This window comes from Ptychodera flava, chromosome 11, assembly GCF_041260155.1.
Source record: "Ptychodera flava strain L36383 chromosome 11, AS_Pfla_20210202, whole genome shotgun sequence".
Classification (NCBI taxonomy): domain Eukaryota; kingdom Metazoa; phylum Hemichordata; class Enteropneusta; family Ptychoderidae; genus Ptychodera; species Ptychodera flava.
The window spans coordinates 24,038,786-24,062,034 of NC_091938.1; the positions used below are offsets into that span (position 1 = coordinate 24,038,786).

The following is a 23,249-nucleotide window of genomic DNA, read 5'->3' on the forward strand; positions in this document are numbered from 1 at the left end:
TCGTAAGTAAGGACAAATTGCAATGATTGAAAATATTGTTTGGTTTAATATTTTCGTGTTCTTGCATCAAACAATTCGCAAAGTTAAACAAGGAGAGGTCTTGCATTCTAACACCTTTACTGCATAACGCCGTGCTTCGAAAAGTACATGGTATAAGCAAGTATGAAGTCCCTGAGTGGCTGTGTCAGGCGAACTTCCAGTTCCATTTGAATGTATGCTTCAATTATAAAAATCATGCATTATTTCAGAAGCCCCAAATTTTCAATCTTGGATGATATGTTTCCACGACAAAATTTCATAGTTTTAGGATAATAGCGTGAGCTACTAGTATCTGAATGCGGCAAGAATGTTAGCGCTCGATAAAAAATTCACAATAGACACTAAAATGTAAGTTTTCGCACAAAAGGAAAAAGGAAAGTAATGAAGTAAAGGCAGGGAAAATGTATAAGCGTGATAGTTTTTTATCTTTATTAGTATGATTGTCGTATTTCATATACTTCAAATTGTCTTCCAAATAAAAGTGGAAATGAATATCGTAAAACAATGATACATTTTCAATAATTTTATATTTTCAAATGGGGTTCCAAATTAAAATCACAACGAACATCTCAAAACAATGGTACATTTTGAATAATGTGTATTTAAAATTCAGAAAATTGTCAGTATATCATTTATCGAAAATGCAAATTCATTCAATGCAAAATGATACTTTGGGATCTTTGTGAAAGCTTCTCTCAGAAAATGTATATAAACGAACATTGCAATAAGTCTCGTGGCCGTTAACTTGTCCAGACAAAGATATGAATAATAAATATGAATATAAGTTTTGCGATGTAAAGCACATGATACAAGCTGGATATTGTTCACATTGTGTTCTGCATCGTAATTGCGGTGGCCTGTGCTCATCAAACAATGACTCGTCATATTACTGTAAGTGTAGACATTATCTAGCAGTCACTCATTTCGGACTTCGTATAATACATTGTCCATTTATTTAATGTTTATACCACACATCTTCCATTCTCTTCGCCTTTGGCATCGCGATAAGCGTTTCTTTTGCTAATGTTAGACACCACAAGTTAATTATTGACATCCGAACGCCGAGCCTGGAAACGACAAAAACAACCGCTTATATCAGTTCGGAACCTTTCGTTACATAGTAAATAGGCGTTTTGATACAATTTTCAAATGTTTATTTCTTTGCCTTGATAGAACATACAACTTGATATTCAGTATCATGGCATATTAATAGGTTTGTAGCATTTAAATCCACTTCGTTCATCGCCTGTTTTCTTGTCATGAAAATCGCAGAAAAATGTTGTTCTTTGACTTAAGCAAAATGTCTCTTGACATTTCAAATACATAGGAACATGATCATCATCATCACCACCACCACCACCATCATCATCATCATCATCATCATCGCCGTCGTCGTCGTTGTCGTCGTCGTCATCATCGTCACGTGTGTTTGCATGTACATACATAAAAGATGTGTATATTCGTAGAAGGTATAACAATCTGTCGATAAGTCTGCGGAAAATGACCAAGGTAAAATCAAAATAAGACTTACGGCTTCGAATAGGACTTGTATTCTGTCTGCTTTTTCAGCACCAGCCGATATCGGCCGTCGACTATATCGAGCGTTCTGCATACAGTCACGGATTTGTTGATGGCTCCCGCTTGGACTGCCCGAAAGCTCTGATTCGCTTGTTTGGTCTTCATGGAATGAATTCTCATCATCTTCGCCACCGAAGATACACATCCTTGCGGCAATCAGAACCTTGCAAACAATTTGGTGATATATTTTACAATCATGTTGAAGCTGTTTCAGTAGGTAGTTTATCACATGTTATTGACAGTACTAAAACTACATGTAGAATAATTGCATGGTGATACGAGGCTGAGGATATATATAGATATAGTTGCCCTTGGTTTGTGTCATGTGAGGTCCTTTATATTTTCACGGAAATGAAGATAAAGTATTGATGGTGTCTTTCTATCTACCACAACTGTTATAAACACAGTCAAATTATTACAACTGTTTTTACCTCAGGCAAATAGCCAAGAATAGAAAAGAAACCACACAAGACATTTTACAGAGTTTTTACATAGTGATTAAGACAAATTTATGCGCGCCAAGGCGAGAATGTTAAACATAATAAAACATTACGATCACATGTTATATTGATAAACACTCGAAAGAAAGTAGACAACGAAAAAAAATGAACGTAGAAAAAAGTGATGGGGAAAATATTTTCTGAACATACCTCACGATTAGTTGCGAAGGAAAGAAAAATAACAGATCCCTGAAAAAAGAGTGATCACGCATGTTATGAGAAAATAATAACAAATGACTTTAACATATTAATTTAAGTGCAAGCATTTAGTACAAAAAGGCTAAGCTTCGATCATTATGTAACCTTGACATACGTAGCTCGTGTTCCATTGTTTCAGCCGGCATGAGAAAGTTAAGTCGCATCCGATGTAATAGATTTAGGCCTTCAGGCGAAACTTTTGGGAACAATTTTTATTAACGGCAGAATGGGCAAACAGTACTGTATTTCAAAACATATATTTTTAACTGAGCTGGGTAAGTATACATGATGTCTTTAACCCTCTGAGTATCAAAGTCAATTTTAGTCACCTTTATAAAACATACCCAGTCAATCTGTTTTAGATTTTCAACACAATTTTGATAAACAATGTTAGTCAATGAAATATGATATCCATTTGGTCCAAAATTATCAATAGAATTACAGAAAAAATTAAAAAGTTAGTAAAATGTTGCACTAAAATTTTGGCGGGAAAAAATTACAGCACTCAAAGGGTTAAGTCTCAAGAGCATGCAAAGTCTGTGAAACTAACCTCACAAAATACAGCGAGAGAAAAGAAAAAGCTTCCAAGTGAGTAACCGGTTAGGGTTACAGCAAATCCGATTATGCGGACTGTACAGAACGTTCCGTACAGGAGCATCAGCTGGAATAAGTCATCCCTATAAACAGGTAAAATATAAAAAAAGATATAGAAAGAGGTAAATCTATAAAACTTTGAAAGAAAGTTTGTTCATTTTTGTAAATTTCAAGATCTGACGGAAGCCAGTCTGAGAAGCTGCCAAAGTGATTACATGTTTAATTTAGGATGAACTATTTTTATTCAACCCCGTACTTATCATACTTCGATTTAAAGGTATACAGTCACCTGCAATCTAAATATGCCCATATATGGTCAAAGGGGCGTTTTTAGGCATTCAAAATGCCCATGTGAGGACGCCGTTTTTAAAAAGCGGCCACCCACTTAAAATCTGTGATTGGTTAGATTTTCTCTTTCCATGTAGTCCGTGGGCTAGAGGGGGTCTACGTGCACCCCCCCCACAGGATAACAAACCTGTATTTTTCAGAAGCCTTGGGATCCCTAGAATACGAAATGGAATTTAACAGAAAAAATATAGGGATGGAATAGCTGTTATGGTCATGTTTTGAAGGGTACCGCAAAATCACGATTTTCCAGGCCAAATGCATTTTCGTCAAATCTGTCTTCTTGTAAGTCATGTGCTGAGCTCATTTTTTAACATAACCTCACTTGTTTGGTATCATTAGAAAGGGAATTTATTCCTCTTTAGATGACATATTGTACTATGCAATATCTTCTACAGTTTTTGTCAAATATAACCAAAACTTACCCCTTACCCCAAAATTTAACATTGCAAATTACAGTAAATCTCAAATTCTACCAATTTTTAGCTAGGCATAATAAAAAATGCAATGCTTAGTCTGAAATCTGTTTTCTTTGATACAGGGACATGTCAGAAATATGAAATAGACTTTTAACAGAAAAATATTGGGAATCTACAGCTGTAACAGTCATATTTTGAAGGGTACCGCAAAATAACAGTGTTGCAGATTTGCATGCATTTTTGTTAAATTTTTCTTCTTATAAGTTATCTACTGGGCTTGTTTTTCAATATAACCTGGCTTGTTAGGTATCATTAGAAAGATAATTTACTAATCTTCAGAAGGATATATTGTAACATGCAATATCTTCTATACTTTTCATGATATGTAACCAAAACCTACCCCTTACCCAAAGTTTACATTGAAAATTTCAGTCATAGCTAAAACCAAATTCTACAATTTTTTTAGCTTGACACAAAAACTCTGGCCCTTTTTGCTATTAAATCTGTTTTATTTGGTACAGGGACATGTCAGAAATATGAAATAGACTTTTAACAGAAAAAATATTAGGAATCTACAGCTGTAACAGTCATATTTTGAAGGGTACCGCAAAATCACAGTGTTGCAGATTTGCATGCATTTTTGTTAAAACTGTCTGCCTTTAAGTTGTCTGCTTAGCTTGTTTTTGAATATAACCTGGTTTGTTAGGTATCATTAGAAAGATAATTTACTAATCTTCAGAATGACATATTGTAACATGCAATAACTTCTATAGTTTTCATGATATATAACCAAAACTTACCTCTTACCCCAAAGTTTACATTGAAAATTTCTGTCATAGCTAAAACCAAATTCTACAATTTTTTTTAGTTTGACACAAAAAGTCTGGCCCTTTTTGCTATAAAATCTATTTTATTTGGTACAGGGACATGTCAGAAATATGAAATAGACTTTTAACAGAAGAAATATTGGGAATCTACAGCTATAACAGTCATATTTTGAAGGGTACTGCAAAATCACAGTATTGCAGATTTGCATGCATTTTTGTTAAATTTTTCTACTTATAAGTTATCTACTGAGCTTGTTTTTTAATATAACCTGGTTTGTTAGGTATCATTAGAAAGATAATTTACTAATCTTCAGAATGACATATTGTAACATGCAATATCCTCTATAGTTTTCATGATATATAACCAAAACCTACCCCTTACCCCAAAGTTTACATTGAAAATTTCAGTCATAGCTAAAACCAAATTCTACAAATTTTTTAGCTAGAAACAAAATCTCTGGCCGTTTTTGCTATTAAATCTGTTTTATTTGGTACAGGGACATGTCAGAAATATGAAATAGACTTTTAACAGAAAAAATATTAGGACTCTACAACTGTAGCGGTCATATTTTGAAGGGTACCGCAAAATATCAGTCTTGCAGATTTGCATGCATTTTTGTTAAATATTTCTTCTTATAAGTTATCTGCTGAGCTTGTTTTTGAATATAACCTGGCTTGTTAGGTATCATTAGAGAGATAATTCACTAATCTTTAAAATGACATATTGTAACATGTAATATTTTGCATAGTTTTCATGAAATATGACCAAAACCTACCCCTTACCCCAAAATTTACATTGAAAATTGCAGTAATAGCTAAAATCAAATTCTACCATTTTCTTTACCTAGACATATAAAATCAGGCATTTATTTGTATGAAATCTATTTCATTCGGTAATGGGTCATGTCAAAAATATAAAATCGACTTTTAACAGAAAAAAGATTGGAATTCTGTAGTTGTAACAGTCAGATTTTGAAGGGTACAGCAAAATCTCAGTATTCCTGACTTGCGTGCATTTTTGTTGAATCTATCGTCTTGTAAGTCATCTGCTGAGCTTCTTATAGAATATAATGTAAGTTGTTAGGTATCATTAATAAGATTATTTACTATCTTTAAAAAGACATATTGTAACATGCAATATCTTGTGCAGATTTTTATGAAATATGACCAAAACTTACCCCATACCCCAAAATTTACGTCGAAAACTACTGTCATAGCTAATATCAAATCAAGCAATTTTTTACGCAGACATAAAAATTAGGCAATTTTTTGTATGAAATCTGTTTAATTTTGTACTTGGCCATATCAGAAATATGAAATGAACTTTTAACAGTAAAAGTATTGGGATTCTATAGCTGTAACAGCTATATTTTTAAGGGTACAGCAAAATCTCAGTATTCCTGATTCGTATGCGTTTTTGTTAAACCTGTCATCTTATAAGTAGTCTACTGTGCTTGTTATTGATTATAGCCGGGTTTGTTTAGTATCATTGGAAGGTAATTAACTGGTATTTACAATGAAATATTGTAACAGGCAATATCTTGTATAGTTTTCATGGAATATGACCAAAACGTACCCCATACCCCAAGGTTTATATTGGAAGTACTGTCATAGATAACGTGATCAATTTCCGTGAATTTTTAGCTAGACATGATAAAATAGCTCTGTTTTGGTATTCAATCTGTTATATATGGTACTGGGTCATGTCAGAAATGTGAAATAGACTTTTAACAGAAAAAAAAATTTGGACTGTATAGTTGTATCAGCCATATTTTGAAGACAATTGCAAAATCGCAGTACCGCAAACTGGCACCTTTTTTGTTAAATTTTTCTTCTTGTAAGTCATCTGCTGAACTTATTTTGTGACACAACCTGGCTTGTGAGGTATCATTAGTAGGGCAATTTATTCTTCTTTAAGATGACATATTGTAATATACAATGTCATTCATAGTTTTCCTGGAATATGGTCAAACTTTACCCCATACCCAAAAAGTTCAAATCGCAAATTACGGCTTATCTTAAATTCTACCACTTTTTGCTGCACATAATACAAAAGGCAATTCTTATTTAAAATCTGATTTATTGTTACAAAAGTATGTTACAAGTATAAAGTTACCTTTTAACGGGAAGATGATACAATTTAGTTGCCACTTGGATCATTTTTGGAGGGGGAACCCAAATATTGCAAATGTATGTGTTTCGGCAAATTTGCCCTGATACCTGGGTACCCTTCCAAATATGATCCAAAAGGCTACAAAATCATATTATGTTCCTGTTAAAAGTTAATTTCATATTTGTAACATACTTTTCTAACAAAAACACAGATTTCGTAGATTGCATACAAGCATTGCCTTTTGTATATAAAGTTAATAAATTGTAAAAAAAGGTCGAGTTTCAGATTTGCAGTAATTTGCTGTGTAAACCTTGGGGTATGGGGTAAGCTTTGGTCCTATTTCATGAAACCTAAACAAGACATTGCATATTACAATATGTCATTTTAAAGACTGGTAAATTACCTTTCTATTGATACCTAAGAAGCCAGGTTATGTCAAAAATCAAGCTCAGCAGATGACTTATAAGAAGACAGATTTAACAAAAAAGGAAGCGAGTTTTCAATACTGTGATTTTGCGAGACCCTTCAAAATATGACTGTTACAGCTGTAGATTCCTAATATTTTTTCTGTTAAAAGTCTATTTGATATTTCTCACATATCCCTGTACCAAATAAAACAGATTTAATAGCAAAAAGGGCCAGAATTTTTGTTTCTAGCTAAAAAAATTGTAGAATTTGGTTTTAGCTATGAGAGAAATTTTCAATGTAAACTTTGGGGTAAGGGGTAAGTTTTGGTTACATATCATGAAAAGTATAGAAGATATTGCATGTTACAATATATCATTCTGAAGATTAGTAAATTATCTTTCTAATGATACCTAACAAGCCAGGTTATATTCAAAAACAAGTTCAGCAGATAACTCATAAGAAGAAAAATTTAACAAAATGCATGCAAATCTGCAACACTGTTATTTTGCGAGACCCTTCAAAATATGACTGTTACAGCTGTAGATTCCTAATATTTTTTCTGTTAAAAGTCTATTTCATATTTCTGACATGTCCCTGTACCAAATAAAACAGATTTAATAGCAAAAAGGCCAGAGTTTTTGTGTCAAGCTAAAAAAATTGTAGAATTTGGTTTTAGCTATGACAGAAATTTTCAATGTAAACTTTGGGGTAAGGGGTAAGTTTTGGTTACATATCATGAAAGTATAGAAGATATTGCATGTTACAATATATCATTCTAAAGATTAGTAAATTATCTTTCTAATGATACCTAACAAGCCAGGTTATATTCAAAAACAAGCTCAGCAGTTAACTTATAAGAAGAAAAATTTAACAAAAATGCATGCAAATCTGCAACACCGTGATTTTGCGGTACCATTCAAAATATGACTGTTACAGCTGTAGATTCCCTATATTTTTTCTGTTAAAAGTCGATTTCATATTTCTGACATGTCCCTGTACCAAATAAAACAGATTTAATAGCAAAAAGGGCCAGAGTTTTTGTGTCAAGCTAAAAAAAATTGTAGAATTTGGTTTTAGCTATGACTGAAATTTTCAATGTAAACTTTGGGGTAAGGGGTAAGTTTTGGTTACATATCATGAAAAGTATAGAAGATATTGCATGTTACAATATGTCATTCTGAAGATTAGTAAATTATCTTTCTAATGATACCTAAGAAGCCAGGTTATATTGAAAAACAAGCTCAGCAGATAACTTATAGGAAGACAGTTTTAACAAAAATGCATGCAAATCTGCAACACTGTTATTTTGCGGTACCCTTCAAAATATGACTGTTACAGCTGTAGATTCCCAATATTTTTTCTGTTAAAAGTCTATTTCATATTTCTGACATGTCCCTGTACCAAATAAAACAGATTTAATAGCAAAAAGGGCCAGAGTTTTTGTGTCAAGCTAAAAAAAATTGTAGAATTTGGTTTTAGCTATGACAGAAATTTTCAATGTAAACTTTGGGGTAAGGGGTAAGTTTTGGTTACATATCATGAAAAGTATAGAAGATATTGCATGTTACAATATATCATTCTAAAGATTAGTAAATTATCTTTCTAATGATACCTAACAAGCCAGGTTATATTCAAAAACAAGCTCAGCAGTTAACTTATAAGAAGAAAAATTTAACAAAAATGCATGCAAATCTGCAACACCGTGATTTTGCGGTACCATTCAAAATATGACTGTTACAGCTGTAGATTCCCTATATTTTTTCTGTTAAAAGTCGATTTCATATTTCTGACATGTCCCTGTACCAAATAAAACAGATTTAATAGCAAAAAGGGCCAGAGTTTTTGTGTCAAGCTAAAAAATTGTAGAATTTGGTTTTAGCTATGACTGAAATTTTCAATGTAAACTTTGGGGTAAGGGGTAGGTTTTGGTTACATATCATGAAAAGTATAGAAGATATTGCATGTTACAATATGTCATTCTGAAGATTAGTAAATTATCTTTCTAATGATACCTAAGAAGCCAGGTTTATTGAAAAACAAGCTCAGCAGATAACTTATAGGAAGACAGTTTTAACAAAAATGCATGCAAATCTGCAACACTGTTATTTTGCGGTACCCTTCAAAATATGACTGTTACAACTGTAGATTCCCAATATTTTTTCTGTTAAAAGTCTATTTCATATTTCTGACATGTCCCTGTATCAAATAAAACAGATTTCAGACTAAGCATTGCATTTTTTATTATGCCTAGCTAAAAAATTGGTAGAATTTAAGATTTACTGTAATTTGCAATGTTAAATTTTGGGGTAAGGGGTAAGTTTTGGTTATATTTGACAAAAACTGTAGAAGATATTGCATAGTACAATATATCATCTTAAAGAGGAATAAATTCCCTTTCTAATGATACCAAACAAGTGAGGTTATGTTAAAAAATGAGCTCAGCACATGACTTACAAGAAGACAGATTTGACGAAAATGCATTTGGCTTGGAAAATCGTGATTTTGCGGTACCCTTCAAAACATGACCATAACAGCTATTCCATCCCTATATTTTTTCTGTTAAAATTCCATTTCGTGTTCTAGGGATCCCAAGGCTTCTGAAAAATACAGGTTTGTTATCCTGTGGGGGGGTGCACGTAGACCCCCTCTAGCCCACGGCCTAATGGTAACCGTGGCAAAATTGGAACAGGTGACAGTATACCTTTAATATAATGTTACTTTGCTTGACTTCATAGTTGTCCGTTATAAGAAGTACAGTTTCAATTACTGATTTTTTTGTATCCCATGAAATAATTTTGTCTTGCTTCGAGCAAGCAAGAAAAGAATATAAACGACCAACATTTCAGCATCTCGCCTATACATTATCAATGAAGTGAGAATATCGTTTAACTATCTATCATAGGTTCTCATCAATTAGTGTACTTGCCTTACACGAAGAATTCCTTTTGTGTCAAGTTTTGTCACATAGTCAGGTAAGATATAATAACATCTGCATATGATCACCAGGGATACCTAAAAAGACAAGCAAGAGATATTCAAGAAACAGATTTACTAAGAAAATAATTCGGAGCAAAGGATCGAAAGTAATTTCAAGATAGTAATTATTTTAGTATGATCAATAGCATTACAGAGTGAGTGAATTACACATAGAGTATAGTCGAGTATGATATGCTTTGAATCAAATAAACTGCAACTTCGAGGATATTTTATCAATTTTATGTGGATACTGTAAAAGAACAAAATTATACCGCACGTATAAAAATGGAAATAGACACGCCGCACAAGTCACGTGTTTGTGCTACCGTGTTTTACATTGCTAGGTGTTATACCGTATAGCATACAGTGATAGCAGTGTACTTAATGCGACTTTTACCATAAAATGCTTCTGTACGGACTAGACCTAATCCGGTACAAGTGATTTGACGAATCTGGGCAAGGTATTGTGGCTCAAACAACAGGTTAAAACCCCTCCTACTATCATTCTAAGGTGTCGGTTTTGTTTTGAATAAACTCTGACTGCCGAAACTCGCCGCATGTTTCCTTACCTGAATGTTCGTCCAAATTTTCGATCGTTAAGGTAGAAAGCGCCCCGTGGACAGGTATTCAGACTCTCAAACTTTTGTGGTGTTATTTTTGCCTACCACTTGTTGGGGCTCATTTTGAAGATTATAAAGGAAGTGAAGTTTTCAAAGGCTAAATTTTGTGAAAATTGGTATTTTGATTTCTCTTAAGAGATAACATACGCTGGCGGCCATTTTGAATTTCAAATATCGAAATGTTGAAAATGTGCTTGAGGAAAGTTTGAGCAAAAGTTTAAGTCTTTCATTTTTAAGACGCGGACTACCTTTAGCAAAGGGAATGCATACCAGCATAAAAAGTGTCCCGATGACAGTGAACATCGACATAGTGGTTCCAGGTTTAATCAGCCAGCAACTGAAAATCGAGAGAGATTGTTCTATAAGTGTTCTATCATAAATATGGTCACAACTATGTGGTTTGTATCTTTACCGAACCAGTAAGCTATCTAAATAAGCGTCTTCTTACTGCGAAATTGTTTTGTCAACGAGATAATAATTTTTTTCTATAAGTTGAAGACAGGACAGAAAAATGTTTGGGACATGCTAAATTAAAGATGCTATATATTTCTCAGTCAACACAACACCGGAAAGTGTGATTAACAAAATATGATTGCGTTGAAGATGTTGGTTTAGGTATAAGATTCTGTTCTTATTTAAAAATGTGAGATGTGCTAAGTATCATCATGTAGTACAAGAGTACGCAGAATGGATGACGAAACACTTCAAATTTAGCTGTCTTGATAAAGAACTGCCAACGTAAGACGAACATGAAAAGTAAACAAGTAAACGCTTTCAACGACATCCGTCGACAATTATGCATGCGTCTCGTTCTAGAGTCGTCACTCAAGGAATCTAATAAAAAATAAAACCCTTAGACTTTGTGTAGATTTCTTTCGGTACAAAATACTTTGTTAACAATTTTGCAAGCCAGATATATTCAACTGCTAGAAGCTGTGAGTGTGAAAATGCCAATTAATTTTCAAGATTGAAGTAGATGAAGCAAATTCTTTCTACCTTGCTATGAGTTTTTGATCGGGTAGTCCGCCACCATACTTAGCTAGGGTGACAACCAGAGGGAGAAACCATCCAACAATCACGTATAGTATTCTGTAAAAAAAGGGGAAATATCACATTTCACTTTGGTAAACTTCTCAAGCATAAGGCAGTATTAAAATTCTAAATTAGATATATTTTATGTGCTGGTACATATGATTACCCAAAAATCGCAAACGAACATCTTCTTAAGGTAGTATGGGCCTCGAAAGTGAAAGGCTTGCACTTTTGCTCAAACTTTCCTAAAGGAATCTTTCAACCATTCTCTTTCCAAATCAAAAACAAAAAATCAGGAGTCACAAATAACCCAAGATTTACCGATATTTAAAATTCAAAATGGCCGCCATCCCTGTGTTAACTCTATGGCGAAAAAAGTAAATTTTCAGTTTTCGAAAAACTAAGCCGGTGAAAAGTTTACTTATACAGAGACCTTTAAAATGAACCCCCATGAGTAGTATATCAGATAATTAGAATTGTAAAAGTTTGATAGTCTGAAAATCTGTCCCCAAGGCGCGTTCTACCTTAAGCGAAGACACCAATGTCGTCTGCGGATTCTGACCTCAAATCTCTTTTCTTATTATTAAAAATTTATGTGTTTAGAATAAATTGAAGAGCATCATAATCAGGCATAGACACATCTGCACTTCATATCGCTGTAATTATTCACCACGTCAAGATCTATTCAGACACGATACAATACCTAGCTCGATTGCTTCGCTCCATGAATACCAGGGCGAGTAACTGTTGAATACTCGCGTTCAATAACCAGCAACAGCTGCTAAGCAACCAGTACGCCATGGCAACGGACAGTACCTTACATTCTTTCTGAAAAGTAGACCACAGGGAAAAGATATTAGTTCACAAGAAATGATATATGTGGTATGCCCGTCAAAATGTACTGAGTATTTCTGTCCACAATGTCAGGTATCGGGGTTAAAATAGATATACACGTATATAAATGACATGCATTAATTCTTGTACCTGTTTCAACATACCTGACTACTTTCCCTTTTCTCAAGGACTGTTGCTGTGCATACCAGAATGGCAAAAGATAACATAGACAGTATTGTTTGAGCCAAAACAAAGTAACGGTCTGATGGTAGCCTGCAACAGAGGAATAATATGTTGTTCAATCATCAACAATCTTTCGGGCTTACATATCTCTTCGATAAATATATATATTTTTATTTATTGTATCACATTCTACAGGTATATTGTATCACATTCTATAGTAATTAATGATTTTATTTCGATGCCTTTATATAGTGGTTGGAAGCAAGCCACCTAACGACTCTAAAATATATTTAAAAACGTTTGGAAGTTGGTAAAATGTTCAAATATGCATTGAGACAATGTTCGCTAAGAGAAATTACTAAGCTGTTGCGTATTGGCGTATTTTGTAGTGTATGTGAATGTTATCTTCATTAGAGTGATAATAACATCATTAAATTTATTACAAGAAGGCTGATACATATTTTGTATTGACAAAAGTTTGTCATACTGATCTCTGTACGTCAGCTTCCATGAAGGTTAATCTGCAATTTTTCAAAACATCTGCTTACCTTGCTATGAAAATTATCACAAGGGTAAGCAGAATCAAGAAGGCTGATAGGCTACTGAATATGATGACAACGGCTTGCTTTGAAGATTCCAGGAAAGGCTGCAATGTGAATGCATTGCAAGCAAATTGTATTAAATTCTGACGTAATAAAGCTTGAATGAAACATTGTCGTTATGGCTTTGATGAAAGTATATTAGTGCAAAGATTAATTTTCCAAACGCCGTGCTAAATACAAAATTATTTCTTGTTGAACAAACACAAAGCTTGTCATGTTTCAGGCGTAGTTCCTCGGTAATATTTACACATGCAGTTGATAGGCGATGACATACATATATCACATCCGATGGGCTTAATTTGATATAATTCAATAAAAGCACAATAGAAAAGTTATTATGTTTAGATTCTCTTCGTATTCAATGACATCTGAATCGTTAATCTTCAATATTACGTGATTAAAATTAGCCTTCAATTGGCTATTCCATGAATGAGATTTGTCGCAGTATTTCACGGCAAAACTCACCACCGGTTCTTTTCCCATACTCATTATGGCGCAAAACGTCCCAAAACGATCACAACCACATTCGACATATCTACCGGCGTCGTCAGTCCCTTGACGAAGCAAGCGACACACTGAAGTGTCCCATATGCTACAGGGTTATAAAAACCATTTAAATGTGAGTGAACACACTTGTACGAGAAATTCATAATTTGGTTCATCAGTTAACTTTTTCAAGTTACTTTAGTAGTCGTAGCGCATGTCCAAATGTTTCTGTGTACTAGTTTTTAAGTGTAGAGTTATTTTACCAAAGTTGCTTTGATCAGAGGTTTCTTGTCAAAGTACGCGTATCTGCAGATTTTGATCTCAGTGAATTCGAGATGACTTTACAATATTGTTGATAAAAATGTCTATGAATACTGCTCCTGCAACCACCTTTCCCTAGATTAAGTGTCAAGAAACATTGACATGATTGGTGTCTTTGTGCACCGGTGTCGTAGGTCAGTTACACTAAGTAAATATATGGTCAAACAACATTATACAGACGATTGATTTGGGCTTACGTACTCAACTGTGAACCTGCGCAAGAGTCCTTGACATACACTTAGGGAAGAATCTAGTGAAGCAAAATGTTTTTTTGGTACCTCTGTCTTTTAAGGGAAGGGAATGTAATAAATACACCTGACATTCTTGAACAAATGTGAATCAAAGTTTTAAAAAAAATACAAAACTATGTGACTGTTCCACTTCTATGATGTACTTACCCGGTATTGGATCCCACATCTACGGCAGAACAACGAGGTTTGTAACCTTCCTATAGGAGAGGAGAGATAATTACATGTAAAATTCTATCGATAAGTAGCGTAGGGGCAAATTTATGGTTCCAGGAACAACATGGTCTTATGATTACGATAATGTGCTATAACAGCAGGTTTGCTTCAATAAAATAGTTTAAACAGTGGTTTCGCAACGTCATTAGCGTTGGATATAACCAAGGGGACTAAGGGGAACTACCGCAGTATAAGTAATTGTTTTTTATGTAAAACTGAATTTAAAACTCTAGGTAAATGACGATTGCCACATTCTAATCTTGTGCGAACATAAAAAAATAAATAAAATAAATTATGGAGATTCTGATGCGCAAACGGAATAGAACGTGCAGACAGCTCGCATTTCAGATCCCTTGGTCCTTGTACGTTTAAGTATATACATACATCTTTAACGTATAATCTAAGAACAGCCAAGTCGTCTGCGTTGTAAGAGACATCGCCTAGAGATGGGTAGACTGATACTGCCAGAGCATTCGTATTCACTTTATTTATGATCTTAGTCGCAGTAATAGTTTTAACCCAGGTCCGTTTGGCTGGACCCCTTGAGAAGTCTGCGGGTAATAAAGTTCCCATCTCCTTATACACAAATATCACCAGGGCAACTGTTGAATCTGAAATAGTGAAGGGCAAAATGACTCATATTTTTGCCAAAAGGAGAGTTTCATGATTTAGCACCAAAATTAATTTATACTCTTTGCGCTATTAGCTTTTCTTCTGGCCAGTTAAGTTGACACTATCATATGATTGACATGATGAGCAAAATAAAAAGTTGTCATTGTTTCATATGAAGTATGCCCGCGCCCGGTTTTGCGCATACATATAAAAGACGAACGATAACGGAATATAACGAAAGCACATTTCCGACCTTTGTGAGCACTGTTGTTCATGACCCAGTGTTTGTTGAAATAATAACGCATAGAAGTCTAAAATCCATTATTCTCTTATCAGTAATTGTTGATATTGACTCTTTACATGGCATTAGTCCTTCGTTTTCCCTTGTTAGTTTCATCGAAAATACCACGCGTTATTAAAATTATCTGTTTGGAAGACTTACTTGTGGTATTTGTGTTAGACCGACTCCTGATATCTCCGGAAAGGGTCACGGAGTCATGAATCGTCGACGTATTGTTGCCAGGCAGAGATCGTTTGCTTCTTTTTATCTCTTGAGAAGATTTATCATCGACAAAATATGCGACCAGATCTGCAGTTTGGAAAAGCCGACATTGGCTTAGCTTGAATTTTGCAAGTAACATCATGAGAACTAATTCGGGATGGTCGGATAGTTTAATTGTTCAGATTTATCAAAATTTAGGTGCCCGAAATCCGAAAGTCGCAATATTACAATTACCCATGGAAACAAGTGCATTGCAGGAAAAGAAAAGAAAAAACAGATAAGCATACATTTGAAGATTAAACGAACATTAATAGCTATCCAATTATGCCAATTAGTTTCAATTGTGTTGAGTATGTTCAACTCACTGATCTAAAATACATGAGAGCTAGGAATGGAAATCGCATGTAGCCAAGGCAACAGAAGACTGTAAATGGCCATTCCGATAGAAGACTTTGATTTAAATAGTTTCTCGTGTACTTATGATCATTAAAGTGAAAGTGCACACAGTTGAGTTGACGTGGTACAGAGTTGTTATCCTCGAAATCACAGGGAGTAATATTGCATCCAATATATTGCGCAGAGTCCACTTTGATACCACTCTGATCGAGTTTCCTAAACCTGTGCTCACCAAAACCGACAGCTTTCGTTGAAAAATAGAGCTACAAAGTCGCCTCCTGTACGCCTCTTCCATTCACCAACTTGAACAAAGTCTACAATTACTTTTTAAAAGACAGAACGACTTTTTACAAAACTTACGTATTGGCCTTTAACTTTTATATAAAAGGATTTCTTTACTTACTAAACTTATTTGTAGGAGGAAATCCGTACAGGTTGGCATTAAAGAGCTTTTTGTGAAAAACTCCAAAGACATATTCAAAACGTCTGGAAAAGGTCCGCTCGACAAGTAACACAAGTATTTTGTGTTTCTGACTTGAATTCCGACAGTGTAATATACTACCGGTATAGAAATTATCGAAGCTCGGTATTAAGACGACTGAGTCATTTTAAAATGTGCTTGAAATTGCAACAAATATTACTTTAAATTGCAACAGTGACTTCAACCTTGTCCGTACTAGAAGCCGCCATAAAACATCTCCAAAGCAATATACACACATTGAATATTGCTGTGCTAAATGATGATGACAAGATAACCTACCGACATTTTCACTTCGCATATAAAAGTTTTCGCCAGTCTGGACCATGTAGTAGTACACAGTAGCACCAAAACTTTCCGAAATTGAAAGTACAGATGCAGCACTGCCACCTGGTCCATAATTCTGTGAAATTCCAAAATTTGCATTGTGAATGTCACAAAAAGGAAAATAACCATATGTAGCTCATGTTTTCCGCTATTGTATTACTTTTGTAAAAATAACTATGATGGAAGGTGCATTTCCTCGTTTCGTAAAACTCAAGCTTTTGAGATGCCGATTTTGCACTGACCGTCATAATTCCCTCTTGTAAGTTATCAGAAAATTGTAAAACATAAAATTGGATTCTAAAAACCTAAAATTGGGTTCTCAAAGAAATAGCTTTCTAGTTTTGATAAAATAGTGAACATATCAGGTAAGTAATCTTAGCATTTAGAATGCTATACCTTGGTTGTGAGATTGTATATTAATGGAAATAACTTTTATCAATTTACCTCATAAATATGCCTCCATTGCTCTACCAAATTCAGGTCAAGACTATAGCTGCAAGCCTCCAAAAATTGCTGCCAAGGAAAGGCAGAAAACATCGAATGTGAACCTTCGATAACAAAAAAGCATCTGCACGTGTATTAGCCTTCATTCAACTGCAGTGCAGTATAAAGCTTTTCATTGATATCATTACTACAGCGTACATGTGCCTGGTCTTTAAACTTGTATCGCCCCGATAAATTAAGTGTTCAAAAACAGCCTATAAAATGCTAGGGTCTCAAAAAATTAAATGCTATTGGATACCTGAACAAGACGTAAAGTGTCATTAAGATCCCGGGAAAGATGTTGGTTACCAGCAATCGCAGCCAAAATATTCCTAGATACAATGACGTCACCACCGGGCAAGGTCCCTCCAGCTTTAAGTATTTCAACCAATTGTTCTAGAACGTCTATTGATTGTGTGGCATTGCCCCAAACATTTCTCTGAAATAAAATAGACATTCCCATTGAAATATTTTCGTTCTGTTTGGTACCTCTTACCACACAACGATGTATTGTATTTATTTTTTCAATACTTACCTTGCCCAAATACAGTAACATTTTGCGAACGACGAAGATATAACAAGGTCATGCTACCTCTGATTTTAAATATTTTTATTGACGAAGCTTTACTTCTGTAAATGCAATTTTGGTGCAATATTAGAACATCACCAACATCACTCCAACAATGTCATAGAACTATTCACTTCCTTTTGAAAGTTTATGATTTAAGGCATTGTTACTTTGCTCAAGGATATACCATGTGTATCAGAGAGAGAGAGAGAGAGAGAGAGAGAGAGAGAGAGAGAGAGAGAGAGGGAGAGAGAGAGAGAGAGAGAGAGAGAGAGAGAGAGAGAGAGAGAGAGAGAGAGAGAGAGAGAGAGAGAGAGAGCTCAGTATAAGGTCACTTACGTCAGCTATCTCCTCTAACTCTGACATGGCCTTACTCTTACAGAACGTTGTATCCGGTGTTGCCCAGTTACCTTGGCCATCACAGTATCGCCTCATAATACCTGAATTTTGTGAGAATTGTGCATCTTTAATGTCAGTGGCACATTACAAGAAGAATAAATTTTTCAGGTTGGAGTACCGTATCTCCCAAAATAGCGGCACAACGACGATGAAAAACATGGGGGAATTCAAAAACATCTTTCCATTGATAAATTAAATTAAATTAAAATTCATAGGAACAGCAGCAGCAGTTGTCGAACAAAATGTAACTTTAAATCCTGCAGAGTCAAGTTAATTTCTTTCATTTCGGTATTAATCCCATATCTGCCTGACTGTATCGATTCCATCAAAACTACTTAGGTTAAATCGTTGAATTGATCAACACGGCGTAGCTGACCTTGAGAGGATGTGAACAATCCGCCTTGATTTCCATCACACAGTACCCAGTCCGTGTAACGATTTGATTGAGTTCGATTCCATTCCAGACCCAAAACTGCATCCCTTTCCGCATTGCAAAAAGCTTCTGAAATTACATGAAAAGCGGTGGCAGTATATAAAAAATGCGAGATAAACAGCTTCAAAGGTAGACCGTGTCTTTTTACTTCGCGTCCTGTTTTGGCGATGCCAATTGCTAATTTAAGATGTCATAATTTTAAACTTTTCCCTATATACTCACGTTGTATTTCCTTCCAGCTAAATTAAGAACCCGTTGTTTGCATTGTAAATCCGAAAATGTTAAAAAAACATGTAGGTTATTCAAAGTGTTTTACAAGAAAGAAAACGACTTTTGGAAACACTACATTTGCTTGTTACTTATTGCAGAATGATTCGGACAATTTTCACTCAGAAGATAATGGATTTCCTCAGGTATAGGTAATTAGGTATAGGTAATTAAAATTATGACATCTTAAATTAGCAATTGGCATCGCCAAAACAGGACGCGAAGTAACAAGAAAATGCAAAGTTTCGTAATTCTTGGATAACGAGAAGTCATCAGGCTAAACGGAATGAACCCGCAGCCACCTCTTCAGATTGATAAATACAAAGATAAAATACATAATGTATGATCAAAATTGTTACATATACATACATGTAGGTGAACACTTAATTTGCGCAAACAACGTTCCTCCTATCTTAAACTTCATGCTAGTAAATACCGTCTGCAAAGCACGGTGGACAATTTTTGGGCTTTTCATACCTGGGTCGTTTGATTCGCCAGAGATTTCTGGTGTCGGTAAATCAGGAGCGCAAAGCCCGGATGTAGTTTGTCTTACGAAACCATTTAGACAGACACATTCAAAACTGCCAACCGAATTGGTACATCTTTCGTTAATCGGGCAGATATCATCGGACCTGTCTGCATCACATTCGTCAATATCTGTGAATATCAAAAACATTTTGCTCATTATAAACTCATAATAGGCCAGGAAGAATGAGCAATGGAGATAACAGGCCTTGCGGCTATAGTTGAATCGCTTCTTCATACTTCATTGCGAAATCTACAACTTTGTTCAACATGTGAAGAATGGAATAGTATTTTATCTGCTGACGAGCTGTAGTTTATTCCCAAATGTATTACTTAACCTTCACAATTCAGAAGAGCTGGGAGCCAATTTCCGTCATTACATGTTGCACGGTGCTGGTTTCTTCTATACCCCTCTCTGCAATCCAGCATGAGACAAGTGCCATGCGGAGCAATGAGGTGAACACTTTGGCCAAGGTCTGTGCTCTCTGAAGTTGTCTTGACAAGGCAACCTCGATGCAGGATTACAGCGGATGAAGACGAAGAAAATAACTCAGAAGCCCCCGTTGAGGCAGAGTTGTCGATGGGAGATGTGCTCCATCTGGATGACCCTGCGGAGGTCATTTGCATTTCCGACGTACCCGGCTGACTTTCTCCCCAGGTCTGTAATATCGGAGGCGCTGTCGTCATGTGGGCTGAAGTAAAGTCTTGGGCATTTGTTGTCATCCTCGCTACAGTGCTCGGCACCCATGCTATAAACGGAAACAAACAAACAAACATTCAATGATATGGTGAAATTAATGAGTTGCTGATTACAAAAAAAACCAATGGAAATTAGGGGACTTGAGATCGTTTTCGTAAGAACATCATACATTTACGGATTCTGCTTTGTATGTTAACGAATTGAAAAAACATCTGCAAGTCATCAGCCAATGAAAGATTGTCGTGAATGTCCATTCAAAGTATGTACTTTTTTTTATATAATAACAGTGTAACAGATGTACTCTATCTGGATGACCCTGTGGAAGGCATTTGCATTTCCGACGTACTTGGCTGACTGTCTGCCAATGTCTTTAATGTCGGAGGCGCTGTCTTCATTTGGGCTGAAGTTAAGTCTGGGGCAACTGTTGTCATCCTCGCTACAGTGCTCGGCACCCATGCTATAAGCGGAAACAAACAAACCTACAATGATATGGTGAAATTAATCAGTTTCTGATTAAGATGAACAATAGAAATTAAGAGACTTTAGATCGTTTTCGAACATCATTCATTTACGGATTCTGTTTTGTATGTTAACGACTTGAGAAAACCTTTGCCGATGAAAAATTGTCATGAATCCCCATTCAAAGTATGTACTATTTTTATATCATAACAGTGTAATCTAAACGGGTAGATCGAAATCAAATTCTCATCTGTATTGTGTATGGTTCTACGCGATCCGGATGAGAGTTTTATCGTTAACTTCATAGCGTTGCAATTTTGTATGTATATGTATTACTGTAAGTTAAATAACAAATCGCTACTGGATTGATTTTACAGCTCAAAAATATATATGAAACAGAACTTAAGATTGCAAAAGCAAATGATAAACTTTATTTTGATCTGCAGAAATGGTATTCTCTTATGTTGTATGTACATGTAACAAAGTGAAGAGTATCTTTTGTTTCTGGATGTGCTTCCAGAAATGTAATAAGCTAATATTCTTTTTAGAATTATATATCAGTAATGGCTGAGTCAAAAAAGTAAAAAAAATCGAATTCAGATTTGACAAAGTAATGTTTACTTACAAGGTGGTTTCTCACATATGAACTTTTTTGGGTCATCACAGTCCACATTGTACCAAAGACTTTCCTGCCCTTTTATAACAGCGCAATTTTTAAATGCACTTGTAGCTGGCTGATCGACACCCCAATATGATGTTACCATAGCCACTTCATTAACCCATAACCAATCCAGGGTAAGCCAGTACTATAAAATATTTAGGGATATAAAATAAACCTATAAAATAAAAGTCGAAGTATTATCTTCGCAGCACATAATTGACGCCGAAATATTTTGTGTAAACTTTCGTCGTAATTTTCGCATCCAACTTACGCTTATAAATATTCACGTTTTGGTCAATTTACTATTTTCCTTCGAAATGATTTCAACTTTAATCAGAGCAATAGTAAACTAATAAAGAATTCTGTGGTTATTAGTAAAACTAAACGTCGCCATATCTTCTTTTTGCTTGAAACATTATATTTGGTTCAAGTCGTCAAAAAACCTATCCATGATGCAAACATATGTGGTACCAAGTGTGTTTTTCAACATCGAGACCGACACAATTAAAGCGGCAAATTATTCTTCGAGTTCCACAAAACTCAAATTCCTGGTCCATATAAGGACAATTCATATTAATTTATGTTGTCCATCCACGAAACCCATTTTTGGTAGTGATCCCAATGTAGTCATGTTAGGATTGTCCTTCTTGCCTAAATTTGTACTATTGCTAGTCTAAAGAAAGCCCGGCTGCGTATTCAAATATGTTTCTGGGTCTGTTTATAAGCTATAATGTTAACGTAAAAGGCACCGTGTCAAATGTTAAAATACGCACTTTTAAGATCACTCATCCCGCTAAGCATGACTACCGTATGTGGTGGCGACAAGTGTTATTTAATAAGTGAAATACAGTGATGCATCAATGTTTATCAGTGTAATTCGATAAAACCAGATGACGTACTTGATAGTATAGTCCAATAAACCATTCTCCTGTCTTCCCGTGCCTGTTGACGACGTTTTGTATTCGAGTCTGCCTGTATGTAGTGTCTAGCAGTACAAATTGCGATTGTAAAGGTGATGTGCAATAACTTTTAGCCTCTTCCCATGGTTTTGCCTCCTCGCTGAAATAGAAACACGTGTCCACGGTCTCTGATATAATCCATCCATCCGAACACACTTAATGAAACAAGAAAAGTAAAAGATAACATTAAGCTTGTATTCGAAAAAAAAAACCCTTTAGCGAATTGATATTTAATACGATGAATGTTAAACAAAATATCTGAGCGTCATTTGTTTTATGGCTGGGCAAGGTTAAGTACAGTGGACGTTTATGTCATAGAAAGCTAGGTTTGTCTGTGTTTGAGGCATAAAAAGGTTCATAGATAAGAAAAGAATGTTTATTATGGAGGAAACGATTTTCTAAAACGCCACACTTTATCATCTTGTTATCTTTGATTTATCATTACTTTATCTGCTAAGACGAATTCTGGAAGACTTGTGAGTTTTTTTGCTCAAAATATGCCATATTCAATCTAAGTCATGGTTAAAAGAAGAAATAAAGTAAAAGATAATATCCGTGCTACATGAAAATAATGAATGATAATAATGATTCTTTTATGACAGTTCAACATGTGCACCCGTGAAACCGAGAATGTGTCTACTAATCATTAGGCCTACATGAAGCTACACAGGCAAAAGGCTGTATATTAATGAAACGTGCGAAGGTAAGAGTTATTCCTGCGCGAACGGAATACCTGGGTTGAATTATGAAATATATTTGTCAACTTAACTTACCAGCATAGTATTCCGATTTCGCAAGACTTATCAGCATAAATATCGACAATACGCCTCGGTTACCCGTCATATTTCCTGCGGACAAGGGTTTTAGATTGAACGTGAAATTTACTGCACGCAATGTGCCAATATATTCTGTCTTGCGACCACTTAATACTATCTACTGTT

General features: G+C 35.0%; 1 protein-coding gene across 1 annotated transcript; it reads right to left on the bottom strand.

Annotated features, from left to right (window-relative positions):
- Positions 1-28: 28 nt before the first annotated feature.
- LOC139143877 (adhesion G protein-coupled receptor L4-like) lies at positions 29-23,249 on the bottom strand. Its single transcript, XM_070714465.1, has 25 exons — positions 23,082-23,249; positions 22,249-22,463; positions 21,314-21,494; positions 20,576-20,686; positions 19,868-20,278; positions 19,482-19,661; positions 18,681-18,806; positions 18,245-18,345; positions 17,597-17,776; positions 17,299-17,367; positions 16,810-16,930; positions 15,594-15,740; positions 14,924-15,150; positions 14,474-14,523; positions 13,734-13,860; positions 13,215-13,312; positions 12,648-12,756; positions 12,353-12,477; positions 11,614-11,706; positions 10,888-10,954; positions 9,948-10,033; positions 2,866-2,992; positions 2,268-2,306; positions 1,571-1,780; positions 29-1,106 (listed from the first exon to the last, which is right to left on the bottom strand). Exons 1-25 carry the CDS (start codon positions 23,149-23,151, stop codon positions 1,080-1,082), a joined length of 3,297 nt encoding a protein of 1,098 aa, XP_070570566.1. The 5' UTR covers positions 23,152-23,249; the 3' UTR covers positions 29-1,079.